The 15,633-nt window shown below is 51.0% G+C and overlaps 1 protein-coding gene across 45 annotated transcripts in view; it reads left to right on the top strand.

The window, feature by feature from the left end:
• The first annotated feature begins 572 nt into the window (after nt 1-572).
• The window catches only part of KCNMA1 (potassium calcium-activated channel subfamily M alpha 1), a 771,468-nt gene continuing 756,407 nt past the window's right edge, over nt 573-15,633 (top strand). For 13 of the 45 annotated variants that reach the window (XM_055536965.1, XM_055537024.1, XM_055537068.1 and 10 more), the window contains exon 1: nt 1,288-1,778. In XM_055536965.1, the coding sequence (XP_055392940.1) occupies nt 1,446-1,778 (333 nt within the window). In that variant the 5' untranslated portion in view covers nt 1,288-1,445. Of the gene's footprint in view, nt 1,779-15,633 lie in introns of all 45 variants that reach the window. The other 32 variants (XM_055536844.1, XM_055536834.1, XM_055536851.1 and 29 more) reach the window with 21 other exon arrangements.

The following is a 15,633-nucleotide window of genomic DNA, read 5'->3' as shown; positions in this document are numbered from 1 at the left end:
GGCACTGTCCCTGAGACCAGGTCTCCCCAGCCCATCTCTGGCTACTTTCTTAGGCAGCCTCTGTCGCTTAATAAGGAAAAGGCAACAAACAAACAAACAAAAACTACCATCTGCTGCTATCAAAGGGCACAGACCACCGCCAGGCCGGCACGGGGGACTGGGGCACCTAGGAAGGCGACAGGGAAGAGCCTGTAGGGATTTGAATAGGGGTCGATCGAGGGTGTGTATCCTGGAGAAGGGTCCTCCTCACTCCCGAAGCCCGAAAATCTTGGGGCGTCCGGCCTGTGCAATCAACAGCTGGTTACTTCTCCCCTCCCCACTGGGGTCTGCTTTGGGGAAATCGGCCTGCCACGGGCGCCCGACGGTACTCCTCGGGCGCGCCAGGGCGCTCGGCTGGGGGCGCAGCACCTTGGAGAGAGGTGTCGGGTCCTGCGCCTGGGTTTGGGGCTCTGTACCCTTCGCACTGGGACTCAGGGGTGCGTGCCAGGCCGCCGCCAAGGGGTCTGCCGGCCCCCTGCCTAACTCGGAGCTGAGGCGAGCCAGCGTGGCGAGCCTCCTCCCCTCCCGCCTCGGGCGGCCTGAGCCCGCGCCGGCTCCAGTTGCTGCAGCTGCTGTTGCTGGCGGCTGCGGGGAGCGCGCAGAAGAGGCTCGGGAGGCGAGGACGGGGACGAGGAGGAGCCTGAGCAAGCGGGGAGGAAGATCGAACGAAGGCCGAGGAGGCTCAGTGGCGTGGCGACGCGGCTCGGGGATCCCGGGAGCATGGGCTAGCGGCATCGGCGGCGGGCCAGGAGCGGTGAACCTGCCGCGGCCCGACGCACACCGGGGCGGAGAGCGAGAGCCGAGCGCAGCGGGGAGAGGAGGGGCTGGCGCGGGGGTGCCCGGGAGGGGGCTGATGAGACGTTATTAACGAGTTGCCGCCTAATAAGCCCAGAGCGGCGGGCTAGCTGTCCGACCGGCGTGCGGGGAGGGGTCCCGGGCCGGAGCGCGGCGCACACGCGTGGCGCACGGCGGGCGGCGCGGCGCGGAGCCGAGGGCACCCGGGCCGGCGCGCAGAGCCGGGGCGGGCCCGGGGGCGGCGCAGACCCCGGGCGCCGGCGGCTCGCGGCGCCCCCTCGCTCTCGGCGCTTGGGGCCGGCGCAGCCCGGGACGAGCGGGGCGCGGGCCTGGGAGGGGATCTGCCCGCGCGCTCCGTCCCCCTCCCCCCCGGACGGGCGGGCGGCCGGGGGGAGGGAGGGCGGGCGGCGGCGGCGGCGGCCCGCTGTATATATCTCCGCGCACCCCGCCAGGTCGCGCACAGCGCCCCGAGCCCAGGCGCCTCCCCGCCCCCTTCTCGCGCTCCGCGGCGGCAGCAGTAGCAGCAATATGGCTGTTGATGGGTGTTCGGGGTGGTGCCGGCGGCGGGAGGAGCTCCCCCGAGCCCCTGCGCCGGCTGCCCGTTGCTAGCTATGGCAAATGGTGGCGGCGGCGGCGGCGGAGGCAGCAGTCTTAGAATGAGCAGCAATATCCACGCGAACCATCTCAGCCTAGACGCGTCCTCCTCCTCCTCTTCTTCCTCCTCCTCCTCTTCCTCCTCGTCCTCGGTCCACGAGCCCAAGATGGATGCGCTCATCATCCCAGTGACCATGGAGGTGCCGTGCGACAGCCGGGGCCAACGCATGTGGTGGGCTTTCCTGGCCTCCTCCATGGTGACTTTCTTCGGCGGCCTCTTCATCATCTTGCTCTGGAGGACGCTCAAGTACCTGTGGACCGTTTGCTGCCACTGCGGGGGCAAAACGAAGGTAACGCGCGCCCCGGGCGCCTCCTCCCTGCGCCAGCCCCGCCGCTTCTCGGCGTCCCCTGCAGCCCACCTCCTTGCTCCTCAGCGCGCCGTGCCTCCCTCCATCCTTGCCTGCCTGCCCCTCGCCGTCTTCCCTTCCCTCCGCTCTCCCGGCGCCCGCCAATTGGGGCAGCGGCCGGCGCACCGAGGGTGAGGAATTGCCCCCAGCGGATGCGCTCCGGGACGCGGACGCCCCATCCCGACCTTTTAATTTATTATAGGGTTGTTTGCGGCAGCGGCTGGGGCCGAGACGGGGGACGCGCGCCGCTCGGGGGCCCGTGGTGCGGAGTTAGGGAGAGCCGACCGGGCGGGCACCGAACAAGCTGGGGGCCGTGGGTGAGCTTTCCGCGCGGCTCACCTGCCCGGGCTGGGCTCCTTGTGGTGGGCGAGGGGGAGCACGTCAACTCGCACTTTAGAAACCTGTTGGGGAGGTGAATCCGTGGAATCAGAAAAGGAAAATCCTATAGGCAGGGAGGACATCTTTTGGAACTAGGGAATCCCAAGGGAGGAACATGACCAGAGGGCGTGGGGCACCTGGAGGGGCGAGAGAAAGTTGGGGAGTAGCATCCCACTTTTAGAGACAATCCGCGGAGGCTGCCGCTTTAGGAGTGTAGCGAGGTGGCAAGCCTGACATCCCCTCCCTCTGTGACTCTTAGATATTATCCTGGAACTGACCCTCTCCAAGTTCTTCGGCATCTGTGTTCTCGCCCCCAGGCCACCGCCTTTAGGTCCGCGAAAATGCCACCGACCGCGTGGCGCTGGAGCCGGGGGTGGACCACCGAGAGCCGGCCAAGGCCGCGGTGCTCACGCGAGCCTCCTCCCCGACGTTGTTGAGGTGGCTGGATGTCGGCTATTCCTGGCGCAGAGACGCCCACCAGCACCCGGGCTCACTACACCTTATGCGCGGTTGCTAGGCTGACTGCCTGGTCTGTCGCGTCGTGTCCCTAGAGATGTCCTCTCTCCACCGCCCCCCCACCCCGCACTGGCTGAAGGTGCGGGGGGCAGCTTTTCATAGAAAACTGCAGGATAAAAAAAGAAAGAACTGGAAAAAAAAAGAGTGACCGGGCTGCTTTCTGTTTAGACCACTTTTTAATCTAGGGGTCTAGCCAGTGATAGCGTGTTCAGAGGGAGGGGGGATCAGAGAGGGACAGCGAACCGTGCATGGTAGAAGCAGATCTCACGTCTTTTCTAATAAAGTTAGTCCGAGGACCCCTCAAACTTCCACAGGGCATAGCAACTTGTAGCAGCCTCCTTAATTGCTTCTGAGAGGGAGTAGGTAAGACAGGGGCTATGGGTGACACAAGGGTGAAAGGAAGCTCTCTCTTTCTCTCCTGATCATTAATTATACATCCTGTCGGGTACTGGGGCTCAGCTGTGTTTTGTGGCAGCACATTTGTGTTTTGGAAAATACTGATGTGTTGGAAATAAGGGAGAAAAATAAAAGCCATCATCCGATCCTTCCTCCTACTTCTCTGAGACCTCCAGATGTTAGCCAGCCAGTTTTCTCTGGAGTTACCTTCTTGGTCATAGCGGTTTCTCCTTACTTGTCAGCGTGGAAGACCTCCCACATTCCAGAGAAGCCAGCAGGTTACACAGGATCCTAACCCTGGGACCCCCCTAGACCTGGCCCCTTGCCCAGCCCTCCTGACTGGGCGCCTGTTCATGTTGTCGTGTTGTTTCGTTGGTAAGTTGTGTTGGACTGTCTTCCGGTGACCCCATGGATTATAGCCCACCAGGCCCCTCTGTCCATGGGATTTCCTAGGCAAGAATACTGGAGTGGGTTGCCATTTCCTTCTCCAGGGGATCTTCTGGATCCAGGGATAGAACCCGCATCTCCTGCATTGCAGGCAGATTCTTTACCCCTGAGCCACCTGGGAAACCCACGCTTATTCATAGAGTCTTCTTATTCACACATTCCCTCTCCTCTGCCTCCCCAGCAGTCTTCAGTCTAGGAATGTTTTTCCTTTACAGAGATTCTGTGACTACCCTTGGGTGGGTGGGGGGTTGGCGGGGAGAAAAGAGTCGTACAAATCTCAAATGTTTTCTAGACTGATTTTAGTGAACTTTTAAATGACCTCTTATCTTTCAGGAACTGGGCAGGCTTGATCATACTGAGAACTTTTCTTTCAGTGAGTGAAAATAAGTTTCAGTGTTTTTGTGATCCTGGGGTTTTAAACGCAGCTTCTGAAGTCTTTTTACTCTAGGAGGTACATCAGTGCTACCGCAGTGCATGTGGGGAAATGCTGATTGGATATTTCACGTAAAGAGTCTCTTTCCTAAATGATGACCAAGCATAACTTCTGTAAGTTTTCTCAAGAAAATAGTTTTTTGGCAACAATCATTTAAAAAGAACAATCCCTTTATATCAAGCTATATTTTGAAGCTCCAATACATGCCAAGTTGACATAACCGGAAGTGTCTACAAAGAATCAGCCTGGAACGAGAGATGCTTGCAGTTGGTTGGGAAGATGTGAGGCCAGTATAGGATGAGATAGGGTTACTTTTTGTATCTTTAGAGTCCTTTTTAAAAACATGCTTAGGATCACGGCCCCCTGATTTGCTCAATTAAACAAGTGTGTGTAGCCATCTCATTTTGCCCAATAGTAGTTACTTGGGCCCTTTTGTAAACTTTTCTTTCTACCCTTGAGGTCTGTATTTTTACTGCAGTCTCTCTCTCTTTTTTTCTTTTTTTTTGTCCTTCATTCTTTTTGCTTTCCAAGTATTTAGTAGTTGTCAAGATGCCGTTCAGAAGAATGCATTTGGCTTCAGTTTGGAATAATTATTTTAGTGCTGGGTTTCCCAAGCAAACCAAAGCTGCTTTTCCTCACTATTCTACCAGCCCTCAGATATGTTCACCCTCATCCTGATTTAGCCCCAAGATGGTCTGACCTGGAGTTAGGGTCTTTTTCACATCTGAAACTCGAGGGGAATAAGCTTCAGCTGGAGCTCTGGAATTACAGCATTTGGCCTCTGGGACTGTACCATCCTTTTTGATCAAAGGAACCCGAAACTGGGTGTACATCAAGAGGCATCTCATCCTTAGTCCCTCTGACCTCCGAATCTCAAATCGTGAATGACTTCACTGTTCTGAAAAGAATGGCACATGGGCTTCTTTAGGGAACAAAAGACAAAAAAGAATCCCGTTTTCTCGCTGTTTGGAACTTGGGCACAGTCATTCCGGTATTATACTCTTTGCTGTACTTTTTCACCTCATGGTCTTTTTCTCTGATGGGTTTCATCAGAGCCCTCCGTTCACTTGGCTGTGACGTTTCCAGGTCGAAGCCAGCCGCAGACTGTACTGAACAAGGAGCTGCTCTGGCAGCCTCAATAAGGGTGTGACCTTGAAGGAGTGGTTTTAGTCTCTCTGGTCTCTTTCCTGCTGTGTGAAATATGGGGTTGAATTCTGTGACTGCTAGTGCCCCTTCCTGCCCTGGGACTCAGTGGAGGATAGTAGAAGGAGTTGGCGATCTATGGGTAAAGTCTCTAGCTCAGGACACATTTTGTAATTCTCCAGCTTCAGAGTGCTTATGTGTCTTTATTTCCACCTTCTGCTCTTCCTCCAGCCCACAGGCTGCTTTGCTTTAAATGCCTGGGGAAACTGAGGCCATTTTCCTACGGTGGTGTGGTTTGCTGGGAGGGGCCTCCTGTGGCCAGGCATAGACTCATCCTTTTCTCAGTGCAAGCCATCCTCCTCGGAGAAGTTTGTGTTCGATCAAGTCTGGTCTGCACGTAATGAATTATGGAGGTATTGTCTTCATGGCTGTGTCTGAGAAAACAACACGTTTTCTCTGTCAGGCTCGTGACTAATATAAACATCAGATCCCATTACGGCTTGGTGATTACCCAGGGTCTGGCCTGGTGCGTCCAATCAGGGCTGGAGCTTCGGAGCCTCAGAATTCTTGATTGCAGATTGGCCCCGGTGCCTCATCTCATCCTGGAGATCGGCGGCACTGGACGACCTTCAGATGCTCCGCTTTGATGGCATCACTTAGGGTGGCCTTGGAGAAGCGCTCAGGTCCCAGGCACTGGGGAGCTGCAGGTGACCTTCCTTGTCCTGAGAGCTTTTTCTCCTTGTTCCTGGATCTCCCTGTGGAAATGCACGCTTCCGTAGAGACACTGCATTCAGACAGACCCGAGTGCAAATCGTGGAGCCTGTGCTTGTTACCTGGGCATCTGTGGCCGGCAGCCCAGTTAAGCTGTTTGTCTTCACCTGTAAGAAGAGCGTGATGATGCTTCCTTTGTAGGTTTCTTATAAGGAGGGACATTACTGGGTATATACCACCCAGGAAATGCCTGTCACTTAGCAGGCCTGTCAGTGGGAGCTCTCATGGCTTCACAAGATGGCGAGTTTAAAATTTTCTCCTTAAGTCCTTGAACTTTTGACCCTGGAAGGGCACTAACTACAACAAATAGAAGTTTGAACCAAAAGGGACCTCTAGACCCTGAAGTTGATTGTCCTTGGGTCTCAGACTGAGATTTGGACTCATGACTCTTGGCTGCTGCGAGTCTGGCAGGTGGGGGAGGGGCAGCCTGGGAGGGCTCCTGGACATGGATGTGGATGTGGAGGAGAGCTTGGCAGTCTGGCTAGTGCTTTGATGGTGGGGAAGAGAGTGGATGAGCCTCGTCATCGTGCAGCTCCAGGAGCTGCAGACCTAGTGCAAGTGAGAGGTTTGGTGGCCACGCATGGCTGTCTAATGTCCCTTGAGAAGGGATGGATTCCACCCATTATCCCCAGTCCAGTGCTCACAGACCTGTTCCCCTGAGGCTCTGACAGGTTCCCCACCAGGGTGCCCTCTCCCCAGACCCGCTCTACCCTGATGGTCCCCAGAGCGGTATTTCCTCCAGTGTGCTCTGTGGAGCACATGCCCTTGAATTTACCTTGTGAAACAAAATTGAAAGTCAAGACACAGCGTACTTCCTGACATAGCTGACATAGCTGTGGGCCCTTGGAGAGTCACATCACAGGTTGGGAGAAGTTCCGCGGGAGAAGAATTGGGTATACTGCCATCGGCCATACTCACTTTGAGCAGCTCAGCCTAGGTGTCAGGGTCACTGGGTAGCATCCCAGAGTCAGCCTGTGACCTTGGGTAAGGACTTTGCCACTTTGTACCTTAGTCTCCTCATCTGTACACTAGGGATCGTCGCAGAGCACAGCCCCTTGGGATAGGTACTCTAGGGGACCCCACTTTATAGCTTTTCCTAGGAGGACACCAGTGACTTCAAACCATCTTCTGGCCCTGCTTCCAGGTGCCAGGGGCCTAAAGAGCTGCCCTAGTATGTGGCCTTGGGGAGAAAGGACTCCCAGGGCAAGGATCACTAGGGCCTTCTTTCCTGGATGGGGACATCCTCTGTGTGGCTGTTACAGGGAGTTCTTGCTTTGGGTCTCTCTCTGGCCAGGGCGAGAGGAGCCTGGTACTGAAGCAGTCAGGTTGGCATTGGATTACAATGCCAGGACCTCCTTCCCAGTGTGGGCAGCCGGGGTGTCCCTGCTCACAGTGGCAGTGGCCGTGCTAGCCTGTGAATCACAGGAGCGAACACCATCTTCCTGGGGCATCAGAGCTGTGGTGCCCCTGCTGGGATGCCCCTGTGGTTTCCACAAGAGGGGCTATGTTGGTGCCATGTTGCCACAGCTCCTGGAGCCCTGAGGGGAACCCTTTTCTCTGCAAGCCCTGTCTGGGGGTCAGGCAAGGTTGGCCTCCCGCAGGACCTCTGACCTCCCAGAGCCTTTCTGTGCATAGCAGGGAGTTCTTTTATGAAATGCTTCTTAAAAAAAAAAAATTATTTCGCTGTTTCAAGTCTCAGTTGCAGCACATGGGATCTCCGCTGTTCATTGTGGCAGGCGAACTCTTAGCCGCACCTTGTGGGATCTACTTCCCTGACCAGAGATGGATCCTGGGTACCTTGCATGGGGAGCGCAGAGTCCTAGCCACTGGGTCAGCAGGGAAGTCCCTGAAATGCATCAGGTGGAACGCTGACCCTGGGCACACGGAGAAGGACGCTCAGGGGGCCCAGCCTCGGAGGCAGGGTGTGCACTCTGGGGAGAAGGCTCCAGGGCTGTGCAGTTGGGATGTCAGATCCCCTCCTCCAAAGGCCAGAGGGAGCATCAGTGTGTTTGCTCCTGGTGCTTCTCACACCTTAATATGTACACGAATCACCTGGGGAACTAGTGGGATGCAGATTCTGATTCAGAAGGTCCAGGATGGGGCCTGAGACTCTGCATTTCTCATGAGACACAGGCGCTGGGCAGACCACGCTTTGAGAAGCAAGTATCCGGTCCCTTCCTCAGTCTCCGGGCAGTCCCTCTCTGAAGACAGGGCTATTTTAAAATATGGAAATTCCCATTTCCTCAGCATGGGAAGGATTGAGAAGAGGAAGGCTCACTGTGCCAGGACAACCGGGTCGAGAAAACTCGGCTCGGGCCTTTTCTCCTTGCTGCAGTTCAGTCTGGACCCTCGCTGCTAAAGCTGATTGTTGGCATGTCTTCGCCCAAGGAACCCACAGCACCCTTGGTTTGGGCTTGGGTCATGGTGGCCAGGGCAGCATCCTTCAGGTGTGTGGGGTGTGGTCTGCATGTCACCCACAGGCTCTCCCTCGTGCCAGTGGGTCCCACTGCAAGGGGTGAGACTTTCCGAAGTCCAGGATGGCAACTCAGCCAAACCACCCTCTTGCAAAATTAGAGGCTCTTGGTGGAGCGGGGGCTGCTCTGTGGTGAAGCTCCGGGAAGCCAGCCGCTGGCCATGCCCTCCGGACTGTTTGAAGTTGGTGGGCCGCAAAACTGCAGCCTGATTTTCCATAGAGACCCAGGTGGGCCTTCCCAAACCCTCTCACAGAGGGTGCAGTGTGAGAGGATTGGGCTTAAGACCTGATCACTGAGTGTGGAGAGATGGGTGGCCCTGAGCTGTACCGCCCTCCAGGGATACTCCTCCAGAATTCCAGCAGGGGCAGTTGGAAGTAGCTCGTTTTCTCACTCTGCTGTCGGGTTTTTCACGGCTCATACTGTCAGGGGCTTTTTCCTGGAGATGTGCTTTTTGTGTTGTTCCATTGTCAAAGGGGAGAGCCTGGAATAGACATTTATCTTGATCATCTTCAGCTTAGATGAAGGCCTTAGCATGATGCCTGGCACACAGTAGGTCCTCAAATAATTAAAAAAAAAAAATTTGGTTGCACTGCGCGGCATGTGAGATCTTAGTTCCCCGACCAGGGATTGAACATGTATCCCCTGCCCTGGGAGCATGGAACCCCAACCAGTAGATCGCCAGGGAAGTCCCAGTCCTCAGATAAATCTTACGGTTATTATTATTGTTGTTTTTGCTTTTGTTCTGTAGTAAGTGCATCCTGTGTTCCAGGAACCAAGCTAGGTGCTAGAAGAAAAAGAAGATCCGGTCTGTTTGATGAAGGGGAGGGAAAAATTCAGTTATCTTCTCATGGGTACACACATGTCTGGTCTCTGAGTTGCCTGCAAACCCGCCTGAGGGCAGGAAGAGTTGTGTAAATATAAGCAAACATGTATTTTGGGTGGGTCCTTTCCACAGTGGTTTTCGAGTGGGCGTGAGGGGAGCTGTGTGGGAATGTTATAGGTACAAATAGAGTTTGCTGATCTTTGAGTTTGCTGCTCTTTAGGGTAATTTCTTAGAAGCTATGGAGAAACTCTGAGTGAAAGAGATGGGTTTGATTCAGTGACAAAATGATATTTGAGTCACTTTTGAATTTAAGTTTTCATGCCACCCTGGTCTCCCCTGACCGGTGGGTGACAAGCATTAGCTCATGACGAGCCCTTGTTCTTGAGCTGTATGAGTCAGGCAGGGGATGAAAGGACAGCTTCAAAACAGTGGCAGCCTGAAGATGGGCTTTGCTTTGTTTGGGACATTATTTGGTGATTGTCCTTGGGGGATTGTGTCTAATTGCCAGTTTGGAAATGTAATTGGCACTCCGGGTCCAGAATGGATCTACTTAACATCGTCAAGCTGAGCCTCGGAATCATCTCCGTGTAAGATCTCATTACCTGGGTAACTAATGCTTCTTTACATGGCCAAAAGAGAAATTATTTAAAACATCTCATTTACTTTGTATTCTTTATGCTGCTTCACTGGCCTCCCTACTAGGCTTTTCCGGTTGACTCTGGGCCTTTCAAAGGAGTTAACAGGAACTTCTGTGTTTCTTCCTTCTCCCTTTTCTCCTGCTGTCCATCCTTTTCCTGACTTCCCTTCTTCCCTATTGGTTCCTGCCAAGTCCAGGAGCAGAGGGACTGAAGTTTGCAGGTTAGTGGACAGCAAGTGAGGGCTTGATCTCGCAAGTTTAGAAGCATGTGGGATTGTGACGTTGTAAGTGTAGAAAGGTACTCTGGGGCCGGGGTCCTACCTGCTCTTCAGCACCAGTGCTGGAAGCCCTCTGCTCCATCTCTAGAGGGGACAGGGCTGTTCATGGTCTTCTGAAGTCACCATTCCATGGGGGGCTCACACCCACCTTTGAATGGAAAGGTCTTTCTCCTTGCACTAGCCGCTCTTTGCTTCTGGGGTGTTTCTGGGACATACAGGACACGTCTTGGTAGGTGATGGATTTTGGATTCAGTCCAGTCCAGAAAGGCCCAGGGCTGGTTTAGGTTTAGGTGTCAGCAATGATCTTGAGATGTAGAATTCCCTTGACTTTTGTTGCTACCATGCAGGCCACCTTCTTTTTTTTCTCATGACTCTCTCTAGTCCTTCTTCCCCAGAAGTGGTGAGATTTCCCCATGTCCTGTTCCCCACAGTTTGCACTAAAAAAAATTTTTTTTAAAGATTTACTTATTTATTTATTTTGGCCTGTGGTGGGTCTTTGTTGCTACATGTGGGTTTTCTCTAGGTGCCGCAAGTGGGTACTACTCTTCGTTGTCGCTTGCAGGCTTCTCATTGCGGTGGCTTCTCCAGGCACACAGGCTTGAGTAGTCGCAGCATGTGGGCTCCGTGGTTGCATCTCCTGGGCTCTAGAGTGTGGGCTCAGTAGTTGAGGTGCATGGGCTTAGTTCTCTGTGGCATGTGAGATCTTCTCGGACTAGGGATTGAACTGGTGTCCCTTGCATTGCAAGATAGGTTTTTAACCACTAGACCACCAGGGACGTCGCTGTGTGGGTCTTACTGGACGCTGGGGGTGAGGATGTGGCTGCCCCTGAGCCATCAGTTCACCTCTTTGCCACTGGATCGTGCCTGGCATTTCCAAAGTTCAGCTTCTTTCAGAGTTTAGTGCTGGGCTTGGCTGACAGCAGATGTGATTTGGGGGTGATGCGAAGAATCCAGATGTGGAGTGAGGATCCTTTGTTAAGAAGCACAAGTTGGACTCTACTTTCTAGGTGTTGGCTGCTCCCAAAGGATGGAGAACAGACAGCGATCTTGAGCCTCTTTTTGAATACAGCTGCTTCTAGAATTGAAGATTATTCCTCTCCAACTGCTCATCTTATCTCTTCTCCTCTGGGCTTCTCTATGCCACTGCCGTCATTCTCCCTATTCTGCTGAGCAGAAACAAATCGGAGCAGAAAGAGAGCATACAAGAGGGGAGGGTGGAGGAGGGCAGTGGGGAGCAGGAGATGCTCACACAAAGGAAAGTAGAATTTCTCTTCTGGGAACTGGAGGTTAGATAAATATGTAATTGGATGGACTTTGTTTTTAGTCCCTTCAACCTTTGTCTTAATGAATAAATCATGATAAGTGACCTCACCCCCAAGGTGTGCAGAATGATATAAAGACTAGTGGAAAGCGTGCTTTCCCTCTTGGAAGAGTTTAGCTTTTCAAGTGAGAAGTTCCCTCTGATTAACTGCTAATGTGAGGTGTGTGTGGCCCTGTGACCCAGACGCCAGGGGTTATGAGGTTTCTGGGGGCTTTTCTTCTTTGTGCATCTGTTTACGCAGGAGCAGGGTTCTTTTCTTTGGGAGAGGATGCTGTATGAACTTGTTTTCTCTATACTTGACTTTGGAAAGTAGACTTTTTGTGGCCTTGGAAGGGGAAAAAGTAGATGTACAATGATTAACAAATGGAGAGCTCAGAGATAAGGGCCCTGAGGCTCAGAGGAAAGATCTGGAAGATGAAAGGGTTTATCCAAGTGCCGGGGATTTTCATGGCCAACATTAGCTGGCCACCGCTTAATACATTGTTTGTTTTCTTTATGCATCTGGGAGCACTTTGCTCATAGTGCTTAGTGGCATTGATTTAACTGCTCGTGAGTTAAGACCATTTCTCCCATAGATTGTGGCAGCCACAGCTGACCAAGTGGTAAGATTCTCGAAGAATACAGGAATGGAGTCTTGAGCCGAGCCCATCAGAGAAGTCAGTAATTTGCCTGTCTTAAAGAAATCCATTTCTTAATGTTCATGTACTACCGTCTTCCCGTAAGATTTCTTTTTCAGTTTGTGTTTCGAACTTTTGTCCTTAATCCTAAAGTATGTATATATGCATTGTAGAAGATGTAGGTGAGACAGAGAGGCACTAAAAGAAAAAGGGATGCCTCGAACCCATCACAATGGCTACTGTGTCAAAAGCCCAGAAAACAGCAAGTGTTGGTGAGGAGGTGGAGAAATTGGAACCCTGGTGTGCTGGGAATGCAGGGTGATACAGCTGTTAGGGGAAATGTATGGTGGCTCCTCAGAAAAGCTGAAAATAGAACTACCACCCGACCTAGCAGCTCTACTACTGGGTACATATCTAAAAGAAGATATTTGTGTATTTCTGTTCATATCAGCATTATTCACGATAGGTGGAAGCAACCCAGATGTCCAAAGATGGATAAATGGATAAACAAAACGTGGTATGTACATGCAATGAAATATTATTCAGCTTGAAAAAGGAAGGAAATTCTGACACGTGCTACAACATGGATGCCCCTCAAGGACATTATGTGGGGTAAAATAAGCCAGTCCTGAAAGGAAAAAAACTGTGTGATTCTACTTATGTTGAGGCGCCTAAATTCCTAAAGACAAAAGTAGAATGATGGTTATTTGGGGGGTGGGGGGATGAGGGAGTTGTTGTTTAATGGATATAGAACTTCAGCTTTGCAGGATGAAAAGGTTCTGCATGGTAATATGAATATACTTAATATTACCAAAAGGACTTCCCTGGTGGCTCAGATGGTAAAGCGTCTGCTTACAATGCGGGAAACCTGGGTTCGATCCCTGGGTCGGGAAGATCCCCTGGAGAAGAAAATGGCAACCCACTTCAGTACTCTTGCCTGGAAAATCACATGGATAGAGGAACCTGGTAGGCTACAGTCCATGGGGTCCCAAAGAGTCGGACACAACTGAGCAGCTTCCCTTTAATGTTACCAAATGGTGCACTTGAAAATGGTTAAGATGGTTAAGTTTATGTCTGTTTTCCCACTATTAAAATTTTTTTAAGAAAGGAAGAAAATCCCTCTAAACCCCACTTCCTGGAGTTTGTCATCGTATCTTTGAGCACATTCTTCACTGTGGTGCTCATGTTGGTTGGTGGGGCAGCTGATATCTTTCCTCCGAGGTCTGGTAACAGGCAGTCCCGGGAGAAGTTTCCTGGCTGGCCTTGTTTGGTTCTGATGGTACCCATAGTGGGAGCAGAAGGACGGACCCAGCAACCCTCTTTCTGCCGGTGAGTCTCGTTTGATAGTGTGTGAAGTGAAGGGACACTGGATTTTTTATTTTTTTGCCTCTGTCTTGAGGCATGTGGTAACTTAGTTCTGGAACCCATGCCCCCTACAATGGAAGCATGGAGTCTTAACCACTGGACTATCTGGGAAGTTCATGTGTTTTTTATTTTGATGTATAAGTAGCTATAGTATCTTAGGCAAGTCACGTCTCCGGGTGAAACATGCTAGTTTTCTCATGTGAAACATGCTCTCTGATTCATTTCAGGGAGATTTCAGTAGACAGCTAATTTTTTTTTTAATTAAAAAATTTTTAATACCAAAAACATTTTTTATTGGAGTATAGCCAATTAACAATGTCGTGGTAGTTTTAGGTGAACAGCAAAGGGACTCACCCATACATACACATGTATCCACTCTCCCCCAACCCTCCCCCCATCCAGGCTGGCACATAGCATTGAGCAGAGTTCCATGCGCTATGCAATAGGTCTTTGTTGGTTATCCATTTTAAATACAGCAGTGTGTACATGACCTTCCCAAAGTCCCCAATTATCCCTTCTGCCTGGCAACCATAAGTTCGTTTTCTAAGTCTGTGAGTCTCTTTCTGTTTTATAATAAGTTCATTTGTATCATTTCTTTTTAGATTCCACATGTAAGAGATGTCATATGACATTTCTGTGTCTCTGTCTGACTTACTTCACTCAATATGACACTGTCTAGGTCCATCTATGTTGCTGCAAATGACATTATTCCATTCTTTTTAATGGACAGCCATTTCTTAAATCGGATTTTAGAGCTATCACTCTTACCTGATAAAGAACCCAAGATTAACTTACCCAAGGCAGTGGGTCCAGGGAGCAGGTCTGGTTCCTCAGTGAATCCCCAGAGTGAAATTTGATTGACCTGTTCTCAGAACTTCCATATTCATTTTGATGAGGTGGCATATTTAAGAATTACAGTCTGGGGGCATAGGCCCCATTGGAAATACTATCAAACTTATCATTAAAAGAAAAAAGAGTCTCAGAAATAGGTTTTTGTGACTGTGTTGTTACTTCAAATGACATAACCACACTGTTATTGAAGTTTTAGTTTTAATTTCTGATGTGGGGGAGAGGCTGAAAAGGTCTTAGATTATAGTTGTTGCTGTTGTTCAGTCGCCAAGTTGTGTCCGACTCTTTGCGACCCCATGGGCTTAGATTATAGACTAGACTATAAACAGTCCACTATGATAGACTGGCTTTGTTGAGGTTGGGAATAAAAAGAAACATCTGATTTGAGAGGAGGTCATGCTTACTTTCATGCTTTTCCTTAACTTGCCCCAGAAGACAACGCCAAAGCGAGAATGTTCATCTCAGTCGTATTCCACGACATTCCAGCGGCCAAAATCAGGGATAAGATGACCACAGTGTCTGTGGCAAAGGAGAGCATGTCCGATGGAGTCAGTAACTTCTGAAATGCCGCCCCTCCCTGCCCCAAGCCCCCACCCCCGCCTCAAATCATAACTAGCACATCAGAACCTGCTGAATAGCCTCTTAGGTTATATAACATTAATCAGATTATGCTACCAGGGCCATGTATTAAATTTTAACTTGCCACAGATCCATTCTGTTAATACTTCACAGATCCACAGAGTGCCAGGTAGTTTGGGGGCTTTATCGAGCGAATTGGTGATGATGTAGGACTTGACGAGGCCCAGATAAAAATACTTTCCTTAGATTTTCTGCTATATTTTAACTTTTATTGGAGGGTTGCAGGCATCCTGCAAGTGTTTCTTACAAAATAAATGAAAAAATTGAAGACTGTAGTTTTTTTTTTTTTTTTTATCTGTAGTATTGAATAGTTGATTTCTGGCCATGAGCCAGTTAGGACAGAGAGTTTTTTGAAAGCTCTGGAAGCTTTTCATTTTCCAGTGACAGGCGATGCAAGCACTCTGCTTTTAATTGGACCCTTCTTTAAGTCAGGAACTGAAATGTTATCATGCAAATCTCTCCTGAGTTGCATGGAAACTAATAAAATCACGAAGGTTTCTATTTGTACTCTATGAACACAGACTGTAATGAAACTGAAACAGCTATCTCCAGGGATGATGCTATTTAAATGCTAGGCAAGGCTTGACAGCGGTTTTAATGGTGAAAAGAAAAGCCAGCAAGAGAGCACTCCCATTCTCTCCTCCCCGCCCCACCGTGCCGGTTCACCCCTGCCCCTCTTTGCTTCCTGACCTTGGAGAGATTCGCTCAGAG

The sequence above is a fragment of the Bubalus kerabau genome, chromosome 1, assembly GCF_029407905.1.
Source record: "Bubalus kerabau isolate K-KA32 ecotype Philippines breed swamp buffalo chromosome 1, PCC_UOA_SB_1v2, whole genome shotgun sequence".
Taxonomy (NCBI): Eukaryota; Metazoa; Chordata; class Mammalia; order Artiodactyla; family Bovidae; genus Bubalus; species Bubalus kerabau.
This window is presented reverse-complemented; position numbering and strand designations above follow the sequence as displayed.